Raw genomic sequence first — 22101 nt, forward strand, 5'->3', positions numbered from 1 at the left:
TCTGGCATCTATCGGGGTCGGTTAACAGATTACTATACCACCCTTAAAAGTCATTAGCACACAGTAACTTAAGCAGGGTATCAATTATAAATAACAAATTAGTAAAAAGAATATATAGTCAATTCCACTTAAGTGCACATCGGTTAAGTGCACACTTAGGTTATCTGCACATGACCACCACGGGCCTGCTTTTTTTTTTTTTTTTTTTTTTTTACATTAGTCAGTGTACGTAAACTCCGGATAATTGCACCTCTGATAAGTACACAATCCGCTTATGCGCACAGATGTTATAGTCCAACCGCCATTATCTCACATTAGTTCACTCCGGTTAAATGCAATCCCGTCTTCTGATGTGGATGAGCCACATGTTTCAGAATTGCAGATTAGGCCTGGCCAGGTGTTCGAACTTTCGGAACTGTACCATGGCATCGTGAGGACAAAAATCATTGTCTTTGGCTGAACGTGTCCACAATGCTGGACAACATCATTGTCTTTGGCTGAACATGTCGGATGTGTTAGACTTGACCAAAGGGAGAGTCAAGTCTCTATTGCAAAACATTACAGCATTCATCCTAGCCAGAGTTTTCTGATTTACAAGAAAAGTAAGCATTATTGAAAGACTGGCAAAATAATAGTCCTATCAGAAAATGGAAAAGAATTGGGAAAGCTGGAGACTTTAAACAGGCATTGCTGCTAAGGTTTGAAGCTAGAAATTGACAACTGCGAATCTGTGGACCTCTGCCGATGGAGAAAGCAGCACAGTTTTCTGAAGAACTGGGCATAGAAGACTTCAAAGCGACAAGCGGATGGTTAGAGGTGGAAAGTTCATAATGACATAAAATTTAAGAAGCAGTATGGCGAAAAACAAGATGCGGATGAGTTTGGTGCAGAAAGATGGGTCATGGAAGTGTTGCCATCAATAATTGGTGGATGATGTGACGTGTTCAGCGCCAATGAGACAGGCCTCTACTGGCGTGCCATCTCTGACGGAACATTGGCTTTTAAACGCAGCAAAGCTGTTGGCTTCAAAGTGCTAAAGGAACGATTGACATTGCTGCTCAGTTGTAATATGGATGGTAGTGAAAAGCTTAAGCCACTGGTGATTGGGAAGAATCAAATCCTTAGTGCTTCAAAAAGTTAAACGCATACCTGTTGAATATGAAAGCAGCAAAAACGCATAAATGACGGCAATGTTGTGGATTGAATGGTTATAGAAGCTTGACAATCTGATGAGAAGGCGTAGGAGGCACATTGTAATGTTGTGTGATAATTGTGCAGCACACAGCAATGACGCAAGACTAACCAACATCAAACTTGTGTTTCTGCTGCCAAACACGACCTCCTGAACTGGCGAGAAAAATGACAGTGCTCAATTCTTCATATGTACGGGAGGCATGGAGTCTAGTATCATCAAAGATTTCAAATTGCTATCAACGGGCGAGCTTCATTCATGCATCTTGAGAAGACAACTGAAGCAGAGACTTTTGTCCATTGAAGTCCCAGTTGGACTCTCATTACAAGAGTTAGAACTGTATGTTGTCTTTGACAACGATCTGCCCACATCATCTGGACAGCTCTAATTCCGATATCTGTACAGTCATAAAGGACACTGCAGTCAACCAAGAAGAGTCTGGCGGAGATAACTGCTGCTGTCACCATGACTAATGAACCACCTGCAGAAATTTTCCTTCTCTGACGCGCTGAAGTCCCTACACACGCTGTGTTTTTTTTTTTTTTTTCTGGAGATAAATAGCTGTCATGACTATGGACAGTTTTTTAAAGCATCAGTAGTCAGATACACAGCCTGAATCGTGCAATCTTCGTGCAGAAAAAAGACTGATTATTTCAGTAGAATGTTGGTTTAAAGAAAGATTTGTTGGTGGCACATGCACTTAAGTGGTACTCCTATTAAGTGCACACTCTTAAGTGCACGTGTGCTTAAACAGTGTGCACTTAACAGGAGTACCACTTGTTAGCCATGAACAATCACAATATGCTGTACTCAAATGCAATAACTTTTATTCAACTAAAAACACACCGAAGACAATGTAATATGGTACAGTTGTAGAAACTACTATTTGGTCTAATGCAATAAACCTATCTTCAGCTCAACAAACGGCTGAACTGCATGCTAATAGCTTTTAAGAATCCTATATAATAAAAACCTAAGCGCGCATGCGCACTTAGGGTTTTGTGATCCCTGCCACCGTGTTTTCCGATCTGTGGCCGAATTCTATTTTAGAACACAGCAGCAGGGAACACTCTGGCAACTCCCCCTCCCGCCCTCACTTACCAACCGCAGCCGCTCCTCTTCAAAGCAGCCTGCTGAGGTTCGTCGGCTAGCTATAGCAAACCTCGCAGGCCACTCTCCACCTGGTAGCACGTTCCTTTTTATCATTTATCAGCAATTTTTTGCCACTAGTCACCATTTGTATTGTGTCCTCATCTGCCTTGGAAGTGAAAGGTAGGCGCAAGCCCCAAGCACGCCAGCCTGGTCCTGCGCCGTCACTGGAATGGTCCAGTCAGTTCCCGTGAGTCTGGCAAGAACCAACGGCACCATTTGGGCAGCGGTACAGGACCAGGCAGGCGTGCTCGGGGCTCGCACCTGCCTTTCACTTCAGCGGCAGATGGGGAGTCTGCCGATTGAGCACTGAACATTTGTGCACCTGTGCGGAACCAGGCAAGCACGCTTGGGGCTCGCACATGCTTCTCGCTGCCGCGGCAAATGAGGACTCGGGCTGCCGTCCAGCAGGGGAGCCTGCCGATAAAGCGCTGGACCGCCAGGATTACATAAAGGTACCGGGGTGGGAAGGGGAAGAACAGACAGATGCAGGCGCACAGACACACCCCTCTTATGCTTTGTCGAGTCATTCGGGGTTGGTAGTCTTAGTGGTGCCTGCCTGACCCCATAGGCTGTAGTATGCAGACCTAGATCATCTCCAGAGCGACGAAGACCTTCTACTACCTTCTTACTCAAGGACCTGTCCCTATCAAGAATCTGGAACACTTTGGGCTTACTGCATGGCTCTTGAGCGGGTGACCCTGACAAGCAAGGGTTATGTAGTTGCCAGCACTTTGCTCAGAGCTAAGAGACCTTCAACAGTGGCATCCTATGCTAAGGCTGGAAGTGTTTTTAGCACTGGTGCCCTTCTGAGCTACAATTTCGATAATCTTGGACTTTTTTCAGGAGGGACTTCAGAAGGGTCTGTCAGTCAGATCTCTGAAATTGTAAGTAGCAGGCTTTTCCTGTTTCCAAGTGAGGGTGGACAGAGGCACCCTGGCCTTTCGCCCAAATATCACCTGAATCATTAAAGGGGGCTCTTTTGTGCCTTCTGGTGTTCCCCCCCCCCCCCTTCCCTTCCTGGAATCTTAACATTGTATTGTAGGGTCTCGATCTTTGTATAAGCCCTTACAGTCAAGACAATGTTCTTGTGGTGGTTTATGTCGGCAAGACGAGTCTCCAAGGTGCATGCTCTTTCCTGCAGGGAGCCATTCTCAATTACGGAAGCAGGGCTGTCCTTTCTCATGGTTACGTCCTTACTGGAAGTTGTCTCAGTCTTCCACATTAATCAGGAGGTCCACTTGCCTGCTTTTCACCCTACAAGGTTGAAGAAAAGGGACAGGATGTTTCATTTTGCTGTATGTCAAGTGGACTCTCCACCTTTACATTGAAGTTACCAATGAGTTTAGCATCTGATCACCTTTTTGTTCTGGCTAGAGAACTGAACGGGGGCAATGTCTGCGGGGATCCCCTCAAAGTCTGGCGATTTTTCTCCCAAATGTGTAGGGATGGGTTTTCTTTGTTTGGGGATTCTGTGGAGATGATACTTCATCGGCATCAGGTTCTTCCATGTAGCTGCACTCGCTGTTCTTTCAAAGCCACTGGCAGCATTCCTTCCTCCATGCTACTGGCAGCTAACCTGGAAACCTTCCCTCTGATGTGAACGCATCAGCTTACTGTAATGTGGAGGAGTGAAGGAACGCTGCTAGCAGCCTGAAGAGAAATGCTGGTAAGATGCTGCATGCGTTGGGAGGGGGTATGGGGAGGGAGGGAAGAGTTGCTCCATGGTCTAGGGCAGGAGTCTGTGGCCCTTCTCTCATGGCCCCCAGACCTACTGAAGTACCTGTTGGTCCATTAGGGGTCTTTGAGTTAGGAGCGCAGCCCTTTCGCTCCTACCTCCTCACAGATGCATTCTAAATGGTTGCCACAACATCTTGTGGTATTACTGGAAATGCTGCAAGCACCTAGGAAAAGTTGTGGCAGCCATTTTAGAATGCAGTTGTGAGGAGACAGGCGCGACAGGGTTGCGCTCCTACCATGAAGATCCCCGCTGAATCACCAGGTAGGGGGGACTACCTTTAAATATGGTGAGTGGAGGGGGACAAAGGCATTTTAGGTTGTTTCCATGAGAGGGTCATGCTCCTACTCTTAGATTCCGTTCTCACGGTGGCCAATTCAGGTCACTAGCACCTGGCCAAAACCCAAAGAGTAGCAACATTCCATGCTACCAATCCAGGGCAAGCAGAGGCTTCCCCATGTGTTTTTTTGGGGTTTTTTTTTTTAAATCTTTATTCATTTTCAAACTTACAATAAGTGTGACAATATATTCAAACAAATTAACAATAAATATCACTTAACCATCAATGGTACAAATGATATGCTCTTATCTCCCACCCTTCCCACCCTTTCTTATCATATAATCAAATACCTTGTACAATTTGTAATAATAAATTACCCTCCCTCCCCCCCTCACAATTGAACGTGTAAATTTAAGGGAAAAAATGTCCTCTAATCAGTACAATATTTTGTTAATGGCTCCCACACATCTTGAAGTTTCTTAAAACACCCTTTCTTTAGTGCAATAAATCTTTCTACTATATATATACATGACATAGAAAATTCCACCAATAATAATAATACTAACAGATTATGGCCTTTTCCTCCAGGAATTTGTCCAAACCTTTCTTAAAACAAGCTATGCTATCTGCTTTTACCACAACCTCTGTCAACGTGTTGCAGAGCTTAACCATTCTCAGAGTGAAAAAATATTTCATCCTATTGGTTTTAAAAGTATTTCCCTGCAGTTTCATCCAGTGTCCCCCTAGTCTTTGTAATTTTTGATGGAGTGAAAAATCAATCCACTTGTACCTGTTCTATTCCACTCGGGATTTTGTAGACTTCATTCATATCTCCCCTTAGCCTTCTCTTTTTTCCAAGCTGAAGAGCCCTAACCTTTTTAGTCTTTCCTCATATGAGAGGCATTCCATCCCCTTTATCATCTTGGTTGCTCTTCTTTGAAACTTTTCTTGTGTTGCTGTATCTTTTCTTGAGAAGGAAGCCAGAATTAAACGCAGTACTCTAGGTGATGTTGCACCATGGAGCGATAGAGGCATTATCTTTAGTCTTCTTAACCATCCCTTTTTAAATAATTCCTATCTTTGCTTTTTTTTGGTCACCGCACATTGGGTGGAAGGTTTCATTGTATTTTCTACAATGACACCTAGATACCTTTCTTGGGTGGTAACGCCCAAGGTGGGCCCTTGCATCCAGTAACTGTGATTCAGGTTATTCTTCCCAATATGCATTACTTTGCATTTGTCTACATTAAATTTCGTCTGTGGGAGGAGTTAAGATGGCGTCTCGCCGGTAACCATGCTGAGGAAGGCTACTGTTGGAGTTTATTTTTCTTCCGCTGTTTAAGCGCTTTGAATTACATTAACATGGGTTACCCCTCCGAGTCCTCTCCTCTTCCCCTTTCCACCATGGAGAGATTCATGGTCCGAACAGCGAATATCCCCGGAACGGGTGCTGGCGAAGGGGCGGCCTTACCCGAGCTCAATGTCACGCTGAGCCCGGAGGAGCGACTTCCACCCTCTGACCCAGGCATGGTGACGCTGCCGGAACAAGCGTTGAGCACGCAGGCTATGATTGGCGCTGTGGATTTCTCAACGGAGGAGGGCGTTATCCAGAGCATGAGAGGAGAAACCAGTTTGCTGGGAGACAATATGGGAGCGAGTTTTGAGCTCCACCTGGTTCCTGAAGGTGCCGTAGGAGGTGTAGAGGAGAGGCACGGAGAGAGTTCCAGGTCTGAGAATCTTGGTCAGCGGCAGGATATTGGTGAGCAGCAAATTACACCTCTGGTTAAACCTCCCCATGTTACTTTAGACTCTATCTGGGACGTTGTAGCTCGTTTAGAGAAGATTTTCATTGGAAATAAGGTCTTGGTGGACAATTCCTTGCAAGACTGTAAAACACATATTGTCATCCAGGAGGCAAAGAATTTTGAGCTTGAGAAAAAAGTAGAGGAAGTTCAACAAAGTCTTAGGGATTTAAAATCTAATACCTTGATATATGGACAAGGTATGACTGGACTGAGGAATAAAATGGAGAATTATACCCGTAGGTTGAATCTGCGTTTTATCAATTTTCCTCAATCCAGGATTGTAGCCCCCATTGAACTGCTTAAGAAATATCTGATGGAAGTTCTGGGGGTCCCAAAGGAAACTGTGCCTCCATTTTCTCGAGTCTATTCTATGCCGGGGAAGAAACGACAATCTTCTTCCCAAGGAGAATTATCGATGGACAGTTTAAATGTAACACAACTATTAGAAACATCTTTGGAAGAAGAGTGTATAAGAGCTACACTCCTAGTTACATTTGTTTTTGAATCTGACAAGGACTGGGTGATGAGAATGTTTTATCCCAGGACAAGCAGGCATGATATTCTCACATGTGGGTGACGTCATCTACGGAGCCCCGATGCGGAAGCATTTTCAAGCAAACTTGATTGAAGATTTAAGTTTGCTCTGCTGCTCCACGCATGCGTGCCTTCCTGCTCCACTAGGGGGTGCATCCCCTCGTGGTCTCCAGTTCAAAATTTTCCGCGAGCCTAGAAGACGTGTTTTTCAGGCTCTGCCCCAACTGCCTTCTAGCACCGCGATTTTTTCTTGTTTTTTCACGATTAAGTCGCTGTGCGCGAATTCCTTACCTTTTTACTTGATCCCTGCTTCGTTTTCAACGACCCGGAGGCTTCCGGGTCCCCGTGGCCGCGTGGCTAATCGAGCCGCGGCTACTTTCGATTTAATGTCCCGGCCTTTGACCGGCTTTAAAAAGTGCACCCGGTGCGAGCGGCTTCTTTCTCTCACAGACCCGCATCGCCGGTGCATCCTTTGTCTGGGGGCGACTCATCCAACCGACTCCTGCCCCCAGTGCGCTATTTTCCAAAACCGGGCCCTCCGCCGAAGAAAAGCCCGCATGGCGGATCTCTTCACCCCGGACCAACCCTCCACTTCGGCCTCGAGGTCGGCCCTGGCCTCGGCCCCGGCCTTGACCTCGGCCCCGGAAACCTCGGCATCGCCTCGAGACTCGACCCCGAAGTCCTCGGGACAACAGAAAGCCTCGGCTCCGGGTAAGTCCCCTCTTCCCTCTTCAGGTTCTGTAACAGCGAAGAAGCCAGCCTCAGGGACAACGGCGACGCATGGCGGAAGCCCCATGCTTACAGCCCCGTCTAAGCCCTCCAAGCCTTCAGGCCGTGCCCCCACCACACGGGAATACTCTGATACGAGGTCGCCCCCGGTGGAGCGCACAGAGGCAGGGGACATGCCTTCGATGCTGTCCGTGCCCGTCTTCCAGGACCTACTCCGAGCGATGATCACGTCGGAGCTGTCCGCTGCAATGGCCCAGTTTCAATCGGCCTCGACCTCGAATGTGCCAGACCAACCTGAGCCTCACACCGAACAACCTCGAGGAAAGGTGCGCAACCCTCGCCGCATCCCATCCTCCTCGGACTCCTCGCTGAGACGCCCGAGACGTTCCCCCTCTGCGGACCGCCGAGGGGCAAAACGTCGGGCTAGAACGACAGAAACCTCGAACCGCCGTACCTCCAAGAAGGCCCGAGGTTCACCAACCCTACGAGGCCGTTCTCCCACACCTCGTACAGGACCACTAAGGGTGACTGAGTTATCACTCTCCAACCCGCGTATCCTCCGAACTCCCCCTCGGACGCATTCACCAATCCGACATCGATCGGTACCCCTAACCCCGGCATCGTCTCCGAGGGGCTCCTCGAGACGCCGAAGATCGACACCCCGGAACACTCTCACAGTGCTTCCCCAACCTCGGAGCATGGATCAGAGCATGAACCTCGATACGCGAGGGAAGCCTCCTTATCCTTCTCCACCCGACGAAGGTCTCGCTCCCTGACCCCGCACGGGGCTCCGGGGACATCTCGCCCATCCTTCACTCGCTTTGTCCAAGACATGGGCCACGCATTGGACTTAGATCTCCAGTCCGACTCCAGATACTCTAAGGAGTACCTGGCGGAGCTGGATATGCCATCACTGCCCAGAGAGTCCCTTCGCTTACCACCTAACCCGGTACTCCAACAGGCCTTCTTCAGGAACCTGGAGACCCCCTACATGGTCACGGCCGTACCCTCCAAAATGGAGGCCAAGTACCGCACAGTACCTTATCCGGGATTCGAGCAACCACAGCTCTCCCACCAATCGCTGCTAGTGGAATCCTCCTTGAAAAAAGCTCACCCGTCCCAGGTCTCAGCAGCGGTACCCCCAGGCCGGGAAGGCCGAACCCTGGACAAGTTCGGCAGGAGACTATACCAAAACGCAATGATGGCCTCTAGGGTGCAAAGCTACACTTTCACCTTCACATCATACCTCAAACACCTCATTGGACTATTGAGAGCCTTTGAGACTGACCTACCGGCCTCCCGGCAGGAAACGTTCGGCCTGCTTTTAGAGTCCCTCTCCAACCTGCGCCTTCATCTATTCCACGCGGCCTACGATGGCTTCGAACTCTCCTCCAGAGAAGCAGCCTTCGCTATCGCCATGCGCCGACTAGCTTGGCTGCGCCTGGTCGACATGGACCCCAACTTACAGGACCGGTTAGCTAACCTCCCCTGCGTGGGAAAGGAATTGTTCGATGACACTATCGAGGCGGCGACAAAACGCCTCTCCGAGCATGAACGCTCATTTGCCTCCCTTGTCCGGCAAAAGCCCAAACCGCCAGCGCCCAGGCCATACAGGGCCCCCCCGCGCCGCTACCCACAAAAGTCCACCCCTGCTTTCTCGCGGCCCCCACCCAGACGTCCGCAAGCCCATCACAGGGCCATGCCCAAGTCCCAACCGCCCGCGACTACCAAACCATCCCCGTCCTTTTGACGGGACACGCGGAAGGGGCGGGCCCCCTCCGCCATAGTCCCAGGCCGCCTTCCCATCGGAGGTCGACTCAAAGCCTTTTACCCTCGCTGGGAACAACTCACGACGGACGCATGGGTCCTTGGCGTGATCTCATCAGGGTACTCTCTCAACTTTCGGGCCATTCCCCCGGACAACCCCCCAAGGAATTGCCCTCCCAACAGGACTCAGCTACCTCTACTCCTCTCCGAAGCTCGAGACCTGCTTCGCCTGAGAGCAGTAGAGAAGGTCCCCCCCGACCAACGGGGGAAGGGCTTCTACTCCCGCTACTTCCTGGTACCGAAAAAAACGGGAGACCTACGCCCAATACTAGACTTGAGACGCCTCAACAAATTCCTGGTACGGGAAAAGTTTCGGATGCTCTCACTACCAACACTCTACCCCCTGATCGACGAGGGCGACTGGCTCTGCTCCCTCGATCTCAAGGAGGCGTACACACATGTCCCAGTGCACCCCGCTCACCGCAAGTTTTTGCGTTTCCAAGTAGGGGACTGGCACCTACAATACCGAGTCCTCCCCTTCGGACTAGCATCATCACCTCGAGTCTTCACCAAGTGCCTCGTGGTGGTAGCAGCAACCTTACGCTCCCAGGGCCTCCAGGTATTCCCCTACCTGGACGACTGGCTAATCAAAGCCCCATCCAAAGAAGGGGCTATCTCAGCGACCCAACAGACTATTACCTATCTACAAAGTCTGGGGTTCGAAATAAACTTCCCAAAATCTCAACTACGCCCCTCTCAATCCCTACAGTTCATCGGGGCCACGCTGGACACAGTTCGCCTCCGTTCCTTCCTCCCCCCTCCGCGCCTGGAGGCGTTAGTAAGTCTGAGCCGAAGGATCTCTCGGCTGACCTCAGTATCAGCCCGACAGATGATGACCCTCCTGGGCCACATGGCCTCCACCGTCCATGTCACACCCTTCGCCCGCCTCCATCTGAGAATCCCTCAATGGACCCTGGCGTCTCAATGGCGTCAAGACCGGGACCCGATCGACCGCTCCGTGACAGTGACTCCTTCATTGCAACGATCGCTCCGCTGGTGGGCCGACTCTTCAAATCTTTCCAAAGGTTTGCTCTTCCTCACCCCACCCCACAGCAAGGTACTCACCTCAGACTCGTCGGAGTACGCTTGGGGAGCCCATCTGGACGGCCTGCGCACCCAAGGAATGTGGTCAGCACAAGACCGCCGTTGCCACATCAACGTGCTAGAACTTCGGGCCATCTACCTCGCAGCAGTAGCCTTCCAGCATCTGCTCCGCGACCGAGTGGTTCTCATCCGAACCGACAATCAAGTAGCGATGTACTACGTAAACAAACAAGGGGGCACAGGATCTTGGCCCCTTTGCCGGGAAGCCCTGCGCCTCTGGAAATGGGCAATCTCCAACAACACCTTCCTTCGGGCGGTGTACATACAAGGAGAACAAAACTGCCTGGCGGACAGACTCAGCCGCTGCCTCCAGCCACACGAGTGGTCACTACACTCTCAGGCCCTACGAGGAGTGTTCGAACGGTGGGGGACGCCTCAAATAGACCTGTTCGCGTCCCCTCACAATCACAAGCTGCCTCTCTTCTGCTCCCGGATATACTCCCCGGACCGGCTCGAGGCCGACGCCTTCCTCCTCGATTGGGAGGGAAGGTTCCTGTACGCGTTCCCGCCGTTCCCTCTGATACTGCGGACGCTTGTCCACCTGAAAACAGTACAAGCCACCCTGATCCTGATTGCCCCTCGCTGGCCACGCCAGCCGTGGTTTTCCCTTCTACTTCAACTCAGTGTCAGAGATCCACTGCCTCTGCCTCTGTTTCCCTCTCTACTGTCACAGGGTCAGGGTTCACTGTTACATCCCAATCTTCAATCTCTTCATCTGAATGCTTGGTTTCTCTCCCCCTGACTGCTCTCCCCGTGTCTCAATCAGTCAAGGAGATATTGGAGGCCTCTAGAAAAACCTCGACGAGAACCTGCTACTCCCAAAAGTGGACCAGATTCTCAACCTGGTGCTCCTCCCACAGCCAGGACCCGGTGTCGGTCCCCGTCCCCCTGGTCCTTGACTATCTACTTCAACTATCTCATTCCGGCCTAAAGACCAACTCCATTCGAGTACACCTCAGTGCGATTGCGGCCTTTCATCAGCCCCTGGAAGGGAAAGCCCTCTCGCTCCATCCCTTAGTCACTCGCTTCATGAAGGGCCTGCTGAACGTCCACCCCCCTCTCAAACCTCCCCCGGTGGTTTGGGACCTTAACGTGGTTCTGGCTCAACTAATGAAACCTCCATTTGAGCCCCTAGACAAATGCCATCCAAAATTCCTCACTTGGAAGGTAATTTTCCTACTTGCACTCACGTCCGCACGGCGGGTTAGTGAGCTACAAGCTCTGGTAGCGGACCCACCCTTCACGGTATTCCATCACGACAAGGTGGTACTCCGCACCCATCCAAAGTTCCTACCTAAAGTAGTGTCTGATTTCCATCTCAATCAGTCCATTGTCTTACCTGTGTTTTTTCCCAAGCCCCACTCTCACCCCGGAGAAGTGGCGCTCCACACTCTTGACTGCAAAAGAGCGTTGGCCTTTTACCTCCAACGCACTCAGCCACACCGGAAAGTCCCACAACTGTTTTTGTCCTTCGACCCAAACCGGTTAGGTCACCCAGTTTCCAAACGCACCTTGTCCAACTGGTTGGCCGATTGCATCTCCTTTTGCTACGCTCAGGCTGGTCTCGCGCTGCATGGTCGAGTAACGGGACACAAAGTCCGAGCGATGGCAGCCTCCGTAGCCTTCCTCAGGTCAACACCTATTGAGGAAATCTGCAAGGCTGCCACATGGTCTTCGGTTCATACCTTCACCTCCCACTACTGTCTGGACTCCCTGTCCAGAAGCGATGGCCGGTTCGGCCAATCGGTGTTGCGAAATCTATTTGCTTAAATTGCCAACTTCCCTCCATCCCTCTTCAGTAAGCTTGGAGGTCACCCACATGTGAGAATATCATGCCTGCTTGTCCTGGGATAAAGCACAGTTACTTACCGTAACAGGTGTTATCCAGGGACAGCAGGCATATATTCTCACAACCCACCCACCTCCCCGAGGTTGGCTTCTTGGCTAGTTAAGTGAACTGGAGACCACGAGGGGATGCACCCCCTAGTGGAGCAGGAAGGCACGCATGCGTGGAGCAGCAGAGCAAACTTAAATCTTCAATCAAGTTTGCTTGAAAATGCTTCCGCATCGGGGCTCCGTAGATGACGTCACCCACATGTGAGAATATATGCCTGCTGTCCCTGGATAACACCTGTTACGGTAAGTAACTGTGCTTTTTCGTAACTCTGATAAATTGTTTTTGGGAGGTAAAATTTGGGTTTTCCCTGATGTCTGTGTAGACACTCAGGAGAAAAGGAAGCAATTTTTGGCTCTACGACCTCAGGTGATATCCCTGGGTGCTCATTTCTTTTTGCGTTTTCCTTGTAAATGTTTAATATTATATGAGTCAAATAGATATCTTTTCTTTGATCCCAAACAATTGGAGGCTTTTCTTGAGAATAAGCGTAAAATACAGGTATCGGGTCAGGGGGAAAGAGTATAATTATTATAATAATTATTAGTAAGTGGAAGATTGTAAGAGTTTAATTGGCGAGACATTGTCATTGTTGATATTATTGATTTAATTAAGTTAATTTCTTTTTTCTGAGATGTGCCTCTTTTTCCTTATCCTCTCCCCAGCTTAATTGAGGACTTGTAGAGAAAGTTGCTATAATATATTTGCTTTTTGAATATTCAATGGGAAATAATGTTTAGTGATTTCTTTTGTAATTAGCAATATGCTTTCTATTTCTTTATGCATTTTTATGGTGTATGATTATTTGAAATTCTATAAATAAATAATGAAAAAAAAAAAAAATTTCGTCTGCCACTTGGATGCCCAGTTTTCCAATTTCCTAAGGTCTGTCTGCAGTGTTTTACAATCCATGTGTTTCTTAACAACTTTGAACAGATTAGTGTCGTCTGTAAATTTAATCACCTCACTCGTTCCAATTTCCAGATCGTTTATAAATAAGTTAAATAGCTCTGGTGCCAGTACAGATCCCTGTGGCACTCCACTGTTTACTCTCCAACATTGAGAAAAATGACTATTTAAACCTACCTTTTATTTTCTATTCGATAACCAATTCCTAATCCTCAACAACTTTGCCTCATATCCCATGACTCTTTAATTTTCTCAGGAGCCTGCATTATTTCCTATGGGAACTTCGGGGGTGACTTGTAAATTTATTTAAACTTAGTTTCTTATAATTTCTGTGGATAAGGTTCAGGTCCTCCAGACTCCAAATCCTGATTTTCTTTTTTTTTCCCATTTTGGGTTCAAATTTGCCACGGCAGCCATTTTTGATTTTAAAAATGATCTTTTTTTCTAACTTTGATTTCTGCTACAAAAAAATTGATTGGTATGGACTCCCCAGCCCCTAATCTATTGGATGTGGATATTGATTCTGCTGAATGGTGCCGGATCAGCGGTTGCGTATCATGTGCTGTAGCATTCCAGGAGAGGGAGCAGGAGCTTTGGGCTTCACCTCTTCTGTGTCCTCTTGGGCTGGGGAGCCAGCCTGCTAGGACGTGTCTTTTGAAGAAAATCTTGCCCAGATGCTGTTCTTGAGTCTGGCACATTATGCCTGCATTCTTAGACCGAGGGCTTTTTTGCCATAACACGTGTATCTCAACAGAGCCCTGCCTTGCTTTCGGAGTAGGCCTTTTCACCTGATTTCATTCTGCTCCTTGAACGGCATATCCTTGGACTCTGCCGTTTAAGGGCGGTTGGTTTTTAGAGCAACTTGCATGCGGTTTCAGATACCACAGGCTGCCGCAGTTTCCTCTTCTTTTTCAGACTTCCATTATAGTCATTGTTACATTGCGAGACTAATTGGTTCTCAGGAGTGTTCCTTTATTCTATGTAGAAATTATGATTGTCCTCCAGCTCGTTACCTGACTTTGTATGGGTCATTACTTACGCTTCCATCTCTTTCAACTTTCTTGCGGAAAGGGAGCTGTAATGTTGGCAGGTCACGATACTTTGCCAATTATACCAGTTGCTTGCGCCTTTGCATTCTTTTCTCCCATTTCAAATTCTTTCTTGGTGTCACTATGTGTTGAGTCTCCAAGGGTGCCGCTGGTGCGTGCTCCCCTTCAAGGTTTGCTAGTGCTTGGGACCGTGGGTTCAGCTCTTCCAACCTAAGGGAAGTTGTTCCATTTGCTTCCTGGTGCCCGAAATTTAAAAGGGGGATTGATCTGACTAGTGATGGGTTTCATTTGAGTCTCTTAGTTTCTTGAAGTTGAATATTTCTGATGGGAACTGAGATTATTTACATTTTCACATGTGGCCACTACATCAGCAGTATCTTCACTTGGTTGTTTTCGAGCGGCGCTTTCGGTTTAAGCAGACATTGTTTGACCTAGCCTTAGGGCAGTTATTCCATTTACTTCATAGTGCCTACGATGGGGTTATTGATTGGATGGGAGCTGGATCTCTTTCTGGTAAATTAGTTTCTCAGAGTTAGACATTTCCAGAGGAAAAACTATGAGAAAATTTGCAATTGCGCTATGGTCCCCGAATTTGCACTATCTTTGCTTAGCTCTCATTGGGCAGCGCTATCGGTTTTGGCTGATGCCGTTTGGCCTCGCCTCGGCTCCATGACCATTTTAGATTATGAGGGCAGTAGTGGCGTTTTGGCGCAAACAAGAGATTCAGGTGCTTTCTTTCTTAGACGGCTGCTTGATTCAGATGTCTTCCAGCCAGGTGACTTTGTCAGACACAAACGGGTGATCTCTTAATTTGTGCTTTTTTTCTGCCATTCTTTGGAGGTGTATCTTCTAATTTCCAAAGAGCTCTTTTCTCCTGTATGGATTATTGGACTATCAAGGGATGTTGTTCACATTGGGGAGGAATGTGTTTCTTCCCAGGGACTGGGGCAACAGATTGCAGTCTCAGGTTTGTCTTCAGTCACCTTGATCAAGAGTATGGGATTCTGTATAGGTTCTTGAATCTATGGTGGTGACTCCACTGGGGACTTTGGTTTGCTTTCCCGTGAGAACGCTCCATCAGTCGCTTTTGTTCCGATGTTTCCTGGTCTTTCAAGGCTCCAATTGTGGTATCTAGTGGGCTCCTCAAGCATCGCTCATTATAATTTGGTGGTGCATGCCTTGGTCTTTGCTGGACTGGCTCAAGTTCCCCGCACATCCAAGGCTGTCGGGTTGGGGGGCTCTGTGCCTTCAATCCTTGGCGCAAGGAGTCTGGTATTAAGAGGAGACTCTGTACTAGTTCATTCTTCTGGTCTGCTGCATGGTCAGGCTAACGTTTTAGGAGTTTCAGCCCTTTCCTCCGGAATGGTGATAAAGGTCTTTTAGTACAGTGTTACGACAGTGGTATTTCTCTGCAGCTAGGAAGGTATGTGAGGTATTCGGTTGGCGTGTCGAGTACTTGTTCTACTTCCATGGGTGGAATCTCTTCTTCCTTTTCTGTCCGCATCATTTTACAGGACAGGAAAAGGGTTTAGATAGACTTTCTGAGCATGGACCATCTATTGTATGTTAACATGTACAGCGCTATGTACATCTTTCAGTGCTTTAGAAGTAATGCATAATACATCCTGAACATTGGGAACTATTTGCTCAGGCATTTCATCTCTTTGTATAGTGCTAGAGCTAGAACCTCATCGCCTCGTCTCGATATTCAAACTTCCTAGCTTCTTCAGCAGATGCAGGACGTGGCAGTCAGAGGGGGTAGCAGTGTTGCTTCTTTCTTGCCTCTGGTTTCTCTTTTTCTGTGTTTTCCCCTGGCTGATGATTGGATGGCTTTGCCGGCTCGCTTTCAGGGCACAGTGATTAGAGAATCTCAGGATTGGCTGCGCCATCCTTGCTATGCAAGTCTGAGTCTTGACGGCTGATCTGTTGGAATTCCTGGTATTTCCAGATTGGTCACCTAGGGTCCAATCGCCGTGGATATTCGTCCTACTCTGATATTTCGACCTAGCTTTTGAAAAGCTATGACTGACGTTTAAGGTTGTTTCTTCACTTCTCCAGGCGATACGGACGTCTTCACTTGTGGTTTATGCTTCCTTTTGCAGGTTTTTCCTTTCTTGGGTACTTCTCAACATTTGTATCCTTCCAGAGTTCTCTGTTTTATGTTCTTTCTTTTGTGGCACATTTATATTTCCAAGGGCTTAGCGTTCAATTCCCTTCAGCTTCAGGTGCCAATCTTAGCTTGTTACAAGGGCTATGTATCTCGCTCTTCTCTTCCTTCTCTGCTTCGTGTAGTTCAGTTCCTGACCGGAATACAGTATATTGGTACACCTCTTCAAACACCCTATCCAGGGTGCTGTGTTGAGGTACTTCTTCACAGTTTCCCGAAGGATTCCTTTCATCTTTGTCTTTTGAGACTCTGAATGGCTTTGCCATTACACTCGGGGTTTCTTCTGGCCAGGGCTTCAACTCGGCAGTTTACTGAGTTGCAGGTCTTCGGGGATTTCTATTTCTGGTTTACAAATTCTGGGGTGTCAGTTCGGACAGTACCACGATCCTTTCTAAGTGGTGTCCTCCTTTCTTTTATACCCCTCTCACTTTTCCTTCCTTCCTTCCTGAGAGGTGAAATGGGGAGGCGTGGTTTTCTTCACTGCATTTTTTTTGTTAGTGCGTAGCGGTCTCCTCGAGCTAAGTTTCTTGCGTCTTTTAGTCGTTTATATCATTTTTCTGTATTCTTCAGGGGCCGCCTAAACTGTATGGCAGCATCCACAGTCTACATCGCTCGAAGGATCCAGAGGACATTTCGTTACACTTGCTTGCTGGCAGTGACGCGGTTGGCGGAAGAACTTCATGACCATTCCGCCAGAGCGATGGCTACTTCTTGGACTCTGTCCAGAGGTTTTGTCACGCATCCTACGAGAGTGCTTTATCTCAGCATTGCCGGTTGGATGTGGGGGCGCATGCGGAGGATACGTTTTGTGCTTCAGTTGTTGCAGAGGCGGCATTTGCTTCCCACCCAGATTGAGGATTGCTTTGCTACATCCCATTAGTCTCTGGATTCATCTGCTACTGTTGCTAAGGAAGGAAAAATTATGTTCTTACCTGTTAATTTTCTTTTCTTTAGACGCAGCAGATGAATCCAGAGCCCCACCCTTTCTGGATATTGACTGTCTGTATTTCTTTTGCAACTTTCGAAGTTGTTTTTCTTGCTGGTTGTATTCTGTATTACCTTTTGAGGTTTGTTAGGGGAAAGGAGTTTTTTACATGCTGTGCCTTTTGATGGTTACGGATGCTTGGGCAAGGAGCTATACTGGAGATGCAGGAGGAGTACCAGCCAATAGGACCACCTGTTATTCAGTTTCTCTATCTCCGCCTGCTGGTAGATGTGGGCTATCCCATTGGTCTTTGGATTCATCTGCTGCGTCTAAAGGAAAGAAAATTAACAGGTAAGAACATAATTTTTCCTTGGTAATGTTTGTTATAGAACAGAATTGTACTGTTGGGAGTTCTTCCTCTGTTTCCTTCCTGATTATCTTTCATTACAGTGCTACTTGATTGCTTTTGTATGAACTGAGGGGGCAGGAGCAACTCCCTGGGAAAAGAGGTGATGTTGAAAATATTGACAGTTTACTGCAAGCTATTTGTGAGGTCAAATGCAAAACCCTATGGTTCAGGATTACTAGTCACATCTACAAGAAAACATGTTGTGGTAAGAACCTGAAGTGACTCTTCATATCCATTTTAGCAAAAATGTTAGCAAAGATAATTTTGATTAGAGATTTAGTTGAATGTTTAGTTGAGTTTAGCGGTTTTCTGTTGAAGATGACCTTGTGCCTTTGGTTGCGTTTAAGGTTCTGATAATAAAGCACACTTATTTTTTTCAAATCTTAGCCAAACATGACACTAAATCTGTGTAAATGGTAAACCTTGCTAAGAATTCACATCACATTGTATGAAATGGTGAGATGGTGGATGTGTTGGGATACTTGTGGTTCTAAAACTCATCTTTATAAGTATAGATGAATTTCTTGCAATTTAAATACTTCAAATATACTGTAGTAGGAATATATTGACTCAATATATATTAATCTTTAAACATAATTTATAAATCTAAACTCGAAAAGCAACATTAAGCCTTTCTGTAAATGTTAATGTCATTAGGTGGTTTGAAATCTTGTCACAAATTCTAGGGATATGGCAATTTACCTCTACTTATAGCAAAATGTTCAATTTACCTCTTACAGCAAAATGTTCATTGGTGGTCTTAGCTGGGATACAAGTAAAAAGGATTTGTCAGAATATTTGTCCCGTTTTGGTGAAGTGGTGGACTGCACTATTAAAACGGATCCAGTCACCGGGCGATCAAGGGGATTTGGATTTGTACTCTTCAAAGATGCTGGAAGTGTTGATAAGGTAGGTATTTTTTGTTTGTTTGTTTGTTTTTAAATGAGTATATATTCAGCTGGAGATAACACAGTAGGGTAGGAAAATCCTATCTGGTTATGTGCTGCTGAAAATCTACGGATGCCATTATGACACCGAGGGGGGGGGGCTTGCTGAGCACTTCTGATTTTTGGCAGTAGCCAGGTGTTAACTTAAGACAGCAAAAAGACTTATGTAAAGTTCACTGATAGCTGTCTGGATACTGCTGTTGAATACTGGTGATACCCAGGTGACGGCTGCTGACTGCCTGAAATTTTTGTACTCTGACCATAATGCAGCTAGCATTTAACAATGGCTGCTGGTTAAATATTACCTCCATGATGTTTTAATATTAGAATTGTTTAAGCAACGACTCTTGTTTTCTCCTTTAGGTCTTAGAACTGAAAGAACACAAGCTGGATGGCAAACTGATTGACCCAAAAAGAGCAAAAGCATTGAAAGGGAAAGAGCCACCCAAAAAAGTATTTGTTGGTGGTCTCAGTCCAGATACTTCGGAAGAACAGATTAAAGAATACTTTGGAGGATTTGGAGAAGTATGCATTGCACACATTTTCATATATTAAAAAAAAGTTGCTTCTCTATCATCTTATACAAAAGATTCTGCATAATAGTGTCAGTAAATCTTGGGCTTGGTTCTGTATGTGTACTATTATTGCTGCTACTACTACAAATTTTTATAACAAAAGGTCATTCAAGGCTAAGGATTTTAAGCTAATTTTAAAATGGATTCTTGGGCCTTAACAGGCATTCCTATTAATGCATATGTGGCAGAGAAATTGGCCCTTCCACACTCCCTCCCCAAATGGTTGTCTAGGTAGCCATGAAGCATTAATGGCTCTAGGGTTGGGGAAGGAGGGATCCTGCCTTTCAGTGTCTTTAGAGTTAATAGTAGGTATTGCTGTTATGGCAGCTGACCTTTCTCCTTAAACTCTGCCCCATGAATCATTTTTTTGACCCATAGCTGACTTAAAGTACTACTCATCTGGCTAGAACTATAAGCAGGAAAGTCAGTACAGTAAGTACAATTTGCTGCTGCTTTGTTTCAAATGGAATTTAAAAATCACTTTCTGCTTTTTGTTCTTTACATTTAAGACAATGCAGTTTTCTGTGTATTTAGCTCTTACTATTATGAATTGGAGACTTTTTTGTGCAAATCTTTTTAGCTATTCATGAAGGCATTTGATCTATGTAAAGAATGAATATAGTGCAGTTGGGAGTAAAGTATGACTATTCATAAAAGGGGTTGCGTGTTTGTTCTAGAAATACTATATATTGTATGTTTTCTTGATTTTTAGATTGAAAACATTGAGCTTCCAATGGATACGAAGACAAATGAACGAAGAGGGTTTTGTTTCATCACATATATGGATGATGAGCCAGTAAAGAAGTTACTAGAAAGTAGATACCATCAAATTGGGTCAGGCAAGGTACTGCTTTTCTGTATCTTTGCCCTTTGCTGCTGCCACCCACTCCTCCCCCTGTTCTGCCTGAGTTTTTTATATATACATATGTGCATCGGGTTGAACTTGAAGTAACGGGTGGTAAGATGTTTCAAAAATCTTGGATGTTAGTTTCATATACCAGGACAAAATAACACCATACTTGTAATATTTAATAGGTTCTCGATATAGTGCCGTTACTGAAAAATCAATCAAAGCAGTTTTATAATTCAATGCATTAATATGAAAACTGCAGTAGTTCAAAAGATAGAGAAACCAACAAAGGGGAGAAGATGAGGCTGCTTGCTTCCACTACTTCAGCTTCACCATATCCAGAAAAAGCCTTTGTAAAAAAATGTTTTCAGGGCAGATTTAAATCTTGGATAGGATAATTCACATGAAGCGAATGGGAGGGCATTCCATAAGTAGGGTGCAAGATGAGGAAGATGCACTCTTTCTAGTAGATTGCAAAATTGGGAGCAGAAGACGAGAGACAATTTTCAATAACTGACTGGAGAGTCCTAGAGGGGAGAGTAAGGTGAGGTAACTAAGAATAAATAGCAAGCTAATCCCCTATGGAAGAGCCTTAATGTGTTAGCGCAGTGTGTCTCAAACTGTGTGCCAAGGCAAGGTGGTGTGCTCCGATGAGATTCCAGAATTTTACTTTAATTTTAAAAATTCCCTTCATAATTACACACTAGAATAGATAACATGTACATCGCATACACAAGAGTCTCAATGTTATGAGCGTCGTGTGTGTAAGGATACAACTGCCCAGAAAAGCATCATTCTTTGATGTGGTTGGTCCTTGAAAACAAGTAATTTTATTTTTTTATGCAGTAATTATCTTAACTTGAGCAACAAAGCAATCAAGGTTTTGTTATTGTTTGCATCTTATCTTTGCGAGCTTGGATTTTCAGCTCCGAAAGAAATTAAATAGAAAAAAAGAAAACGATGGCAGATGATGAAATGCATGTTTGCTTATCCACTATTGAGACACATTTTGAGTTAATTTGCACTCAAAAATAAGCACATCCATCACATTGATTAGCAATTCTGTTCTGTCTACTTATAGTGTTACTGTTACAATTACCCATATGGAGCTTTGCAAAACCAACAAAAAATTAAAATTTGAGTGATTTAATTTTATAATTTCAGTTATAATGTACTGCAAAAAAATTTGTTCTGTTTAGTGTGCCAGAGCTAAAAAAAAGTTTGACACACTGTAAGCGTTTAAAATAGTGTTGAAATCTGAATGAGACGGGTTACCAATGATACTTTGCTGGAGTTACATGGTCAAAGCGTTTTGTACAAGACATGTATTTTGGATAGGTAGTAGTCCAAAGGTTTGGAAGAAGCATCAGTTTCTATTGCAACAGTCAAATCTAAGATAACTAAGGCATATAGAGAATGACACAAGGACTAATTTGTCCCCTTCCCCATGGGATCTCTCTCCATCCCCTGAAAGCTCTGTCCTCATCTCCACAAGCCTTGAACACTTTTTTACTTTCAAACATTTTTTATTGATAGCAATGGAGAGCCACAAAAACAAACCCTGGAAATAAGTGAGATCAAACCAACAATAAAGATAGTAAGTCTCCTGTTATCAAACATTTTAATACAAACGACAGCCAGCTATGTCTGTGCCAGTACCCTCCACAAATTCTATCCTCCATGAAGAACAACCCCTTCCCCCCCCCCTTATTACTACTATAGCAAGCCTGAAATTGTCATCCTTCAAAGACCAAGGAATGGAAAGTCCCAAATGGAGAGAGCTAGCCCTTCCCCCCCCCAAAAAAAAAAAAAAAAAAAAGCAAAACAACAAAAAACCACAATGGAAATCATTGTCACGGTGTATTCAAAAGCAAACTATGCCCTTGTGGGGCTAATGAATCTAGATAAACGGCCTAGATGAGTAAATACTGTGTACGGCATTTCAGCTGTCTCTTTGCACAAGCCAATTCATGGATTTGAGCTCTCCATTTCTAAAACAAGGGGGGTGATCGAAATCC

General features: G+C 45.9%; 1 protein-coding gene across 3 annotated transcripts in view; it reads left to right on the top strand.

The window, feature by feature from the left end:
- The window catches only part of HNRNPDL (heterogeneous nuclear ribonucleoprotein D like), an 88706-nt gene that overhangs the window by 7092 nt on the left and 59513 nt on the right, over positions 1–22101 (top strand). For all 3 annotated transcript variants that reach the window (XR_004536466.1, XM_033914471.1, XM_033914486.1), the window contains exons 2-4: positions 18452–18620; positions 19022–19183; positions 19946–20077. Coding sequence is in view for 2 of the 3 variants with exons in the window: in XM_033914471.1 (XP_033770362.1) it covers positions 18452–18620; positions 19022–19183; positions 19946–20077 (463 nt within the window). In the remaining variant the exon portion in view is untranslated. The remainder of the gene's footprint in view (positions 1–18451; positions 18621–19021; positions 19184–19945; positions 20078–22101) is intronic.

The sequence above is a fragment of the Geotrypetes seraphini genome, chromosome 1 (assembly GCF_902459505.1).
Source record: "Geotrypetes seraphini chromosome 1, aGeoSer1.1, whole genome shotgun sequence".
Lineage (NCBI taxonomy): Eukaryota > Metazoa > Chordata > Amphibia > Gymnophiona > Dermophiidae > Geotrypetes > Geotrypetes seraphini.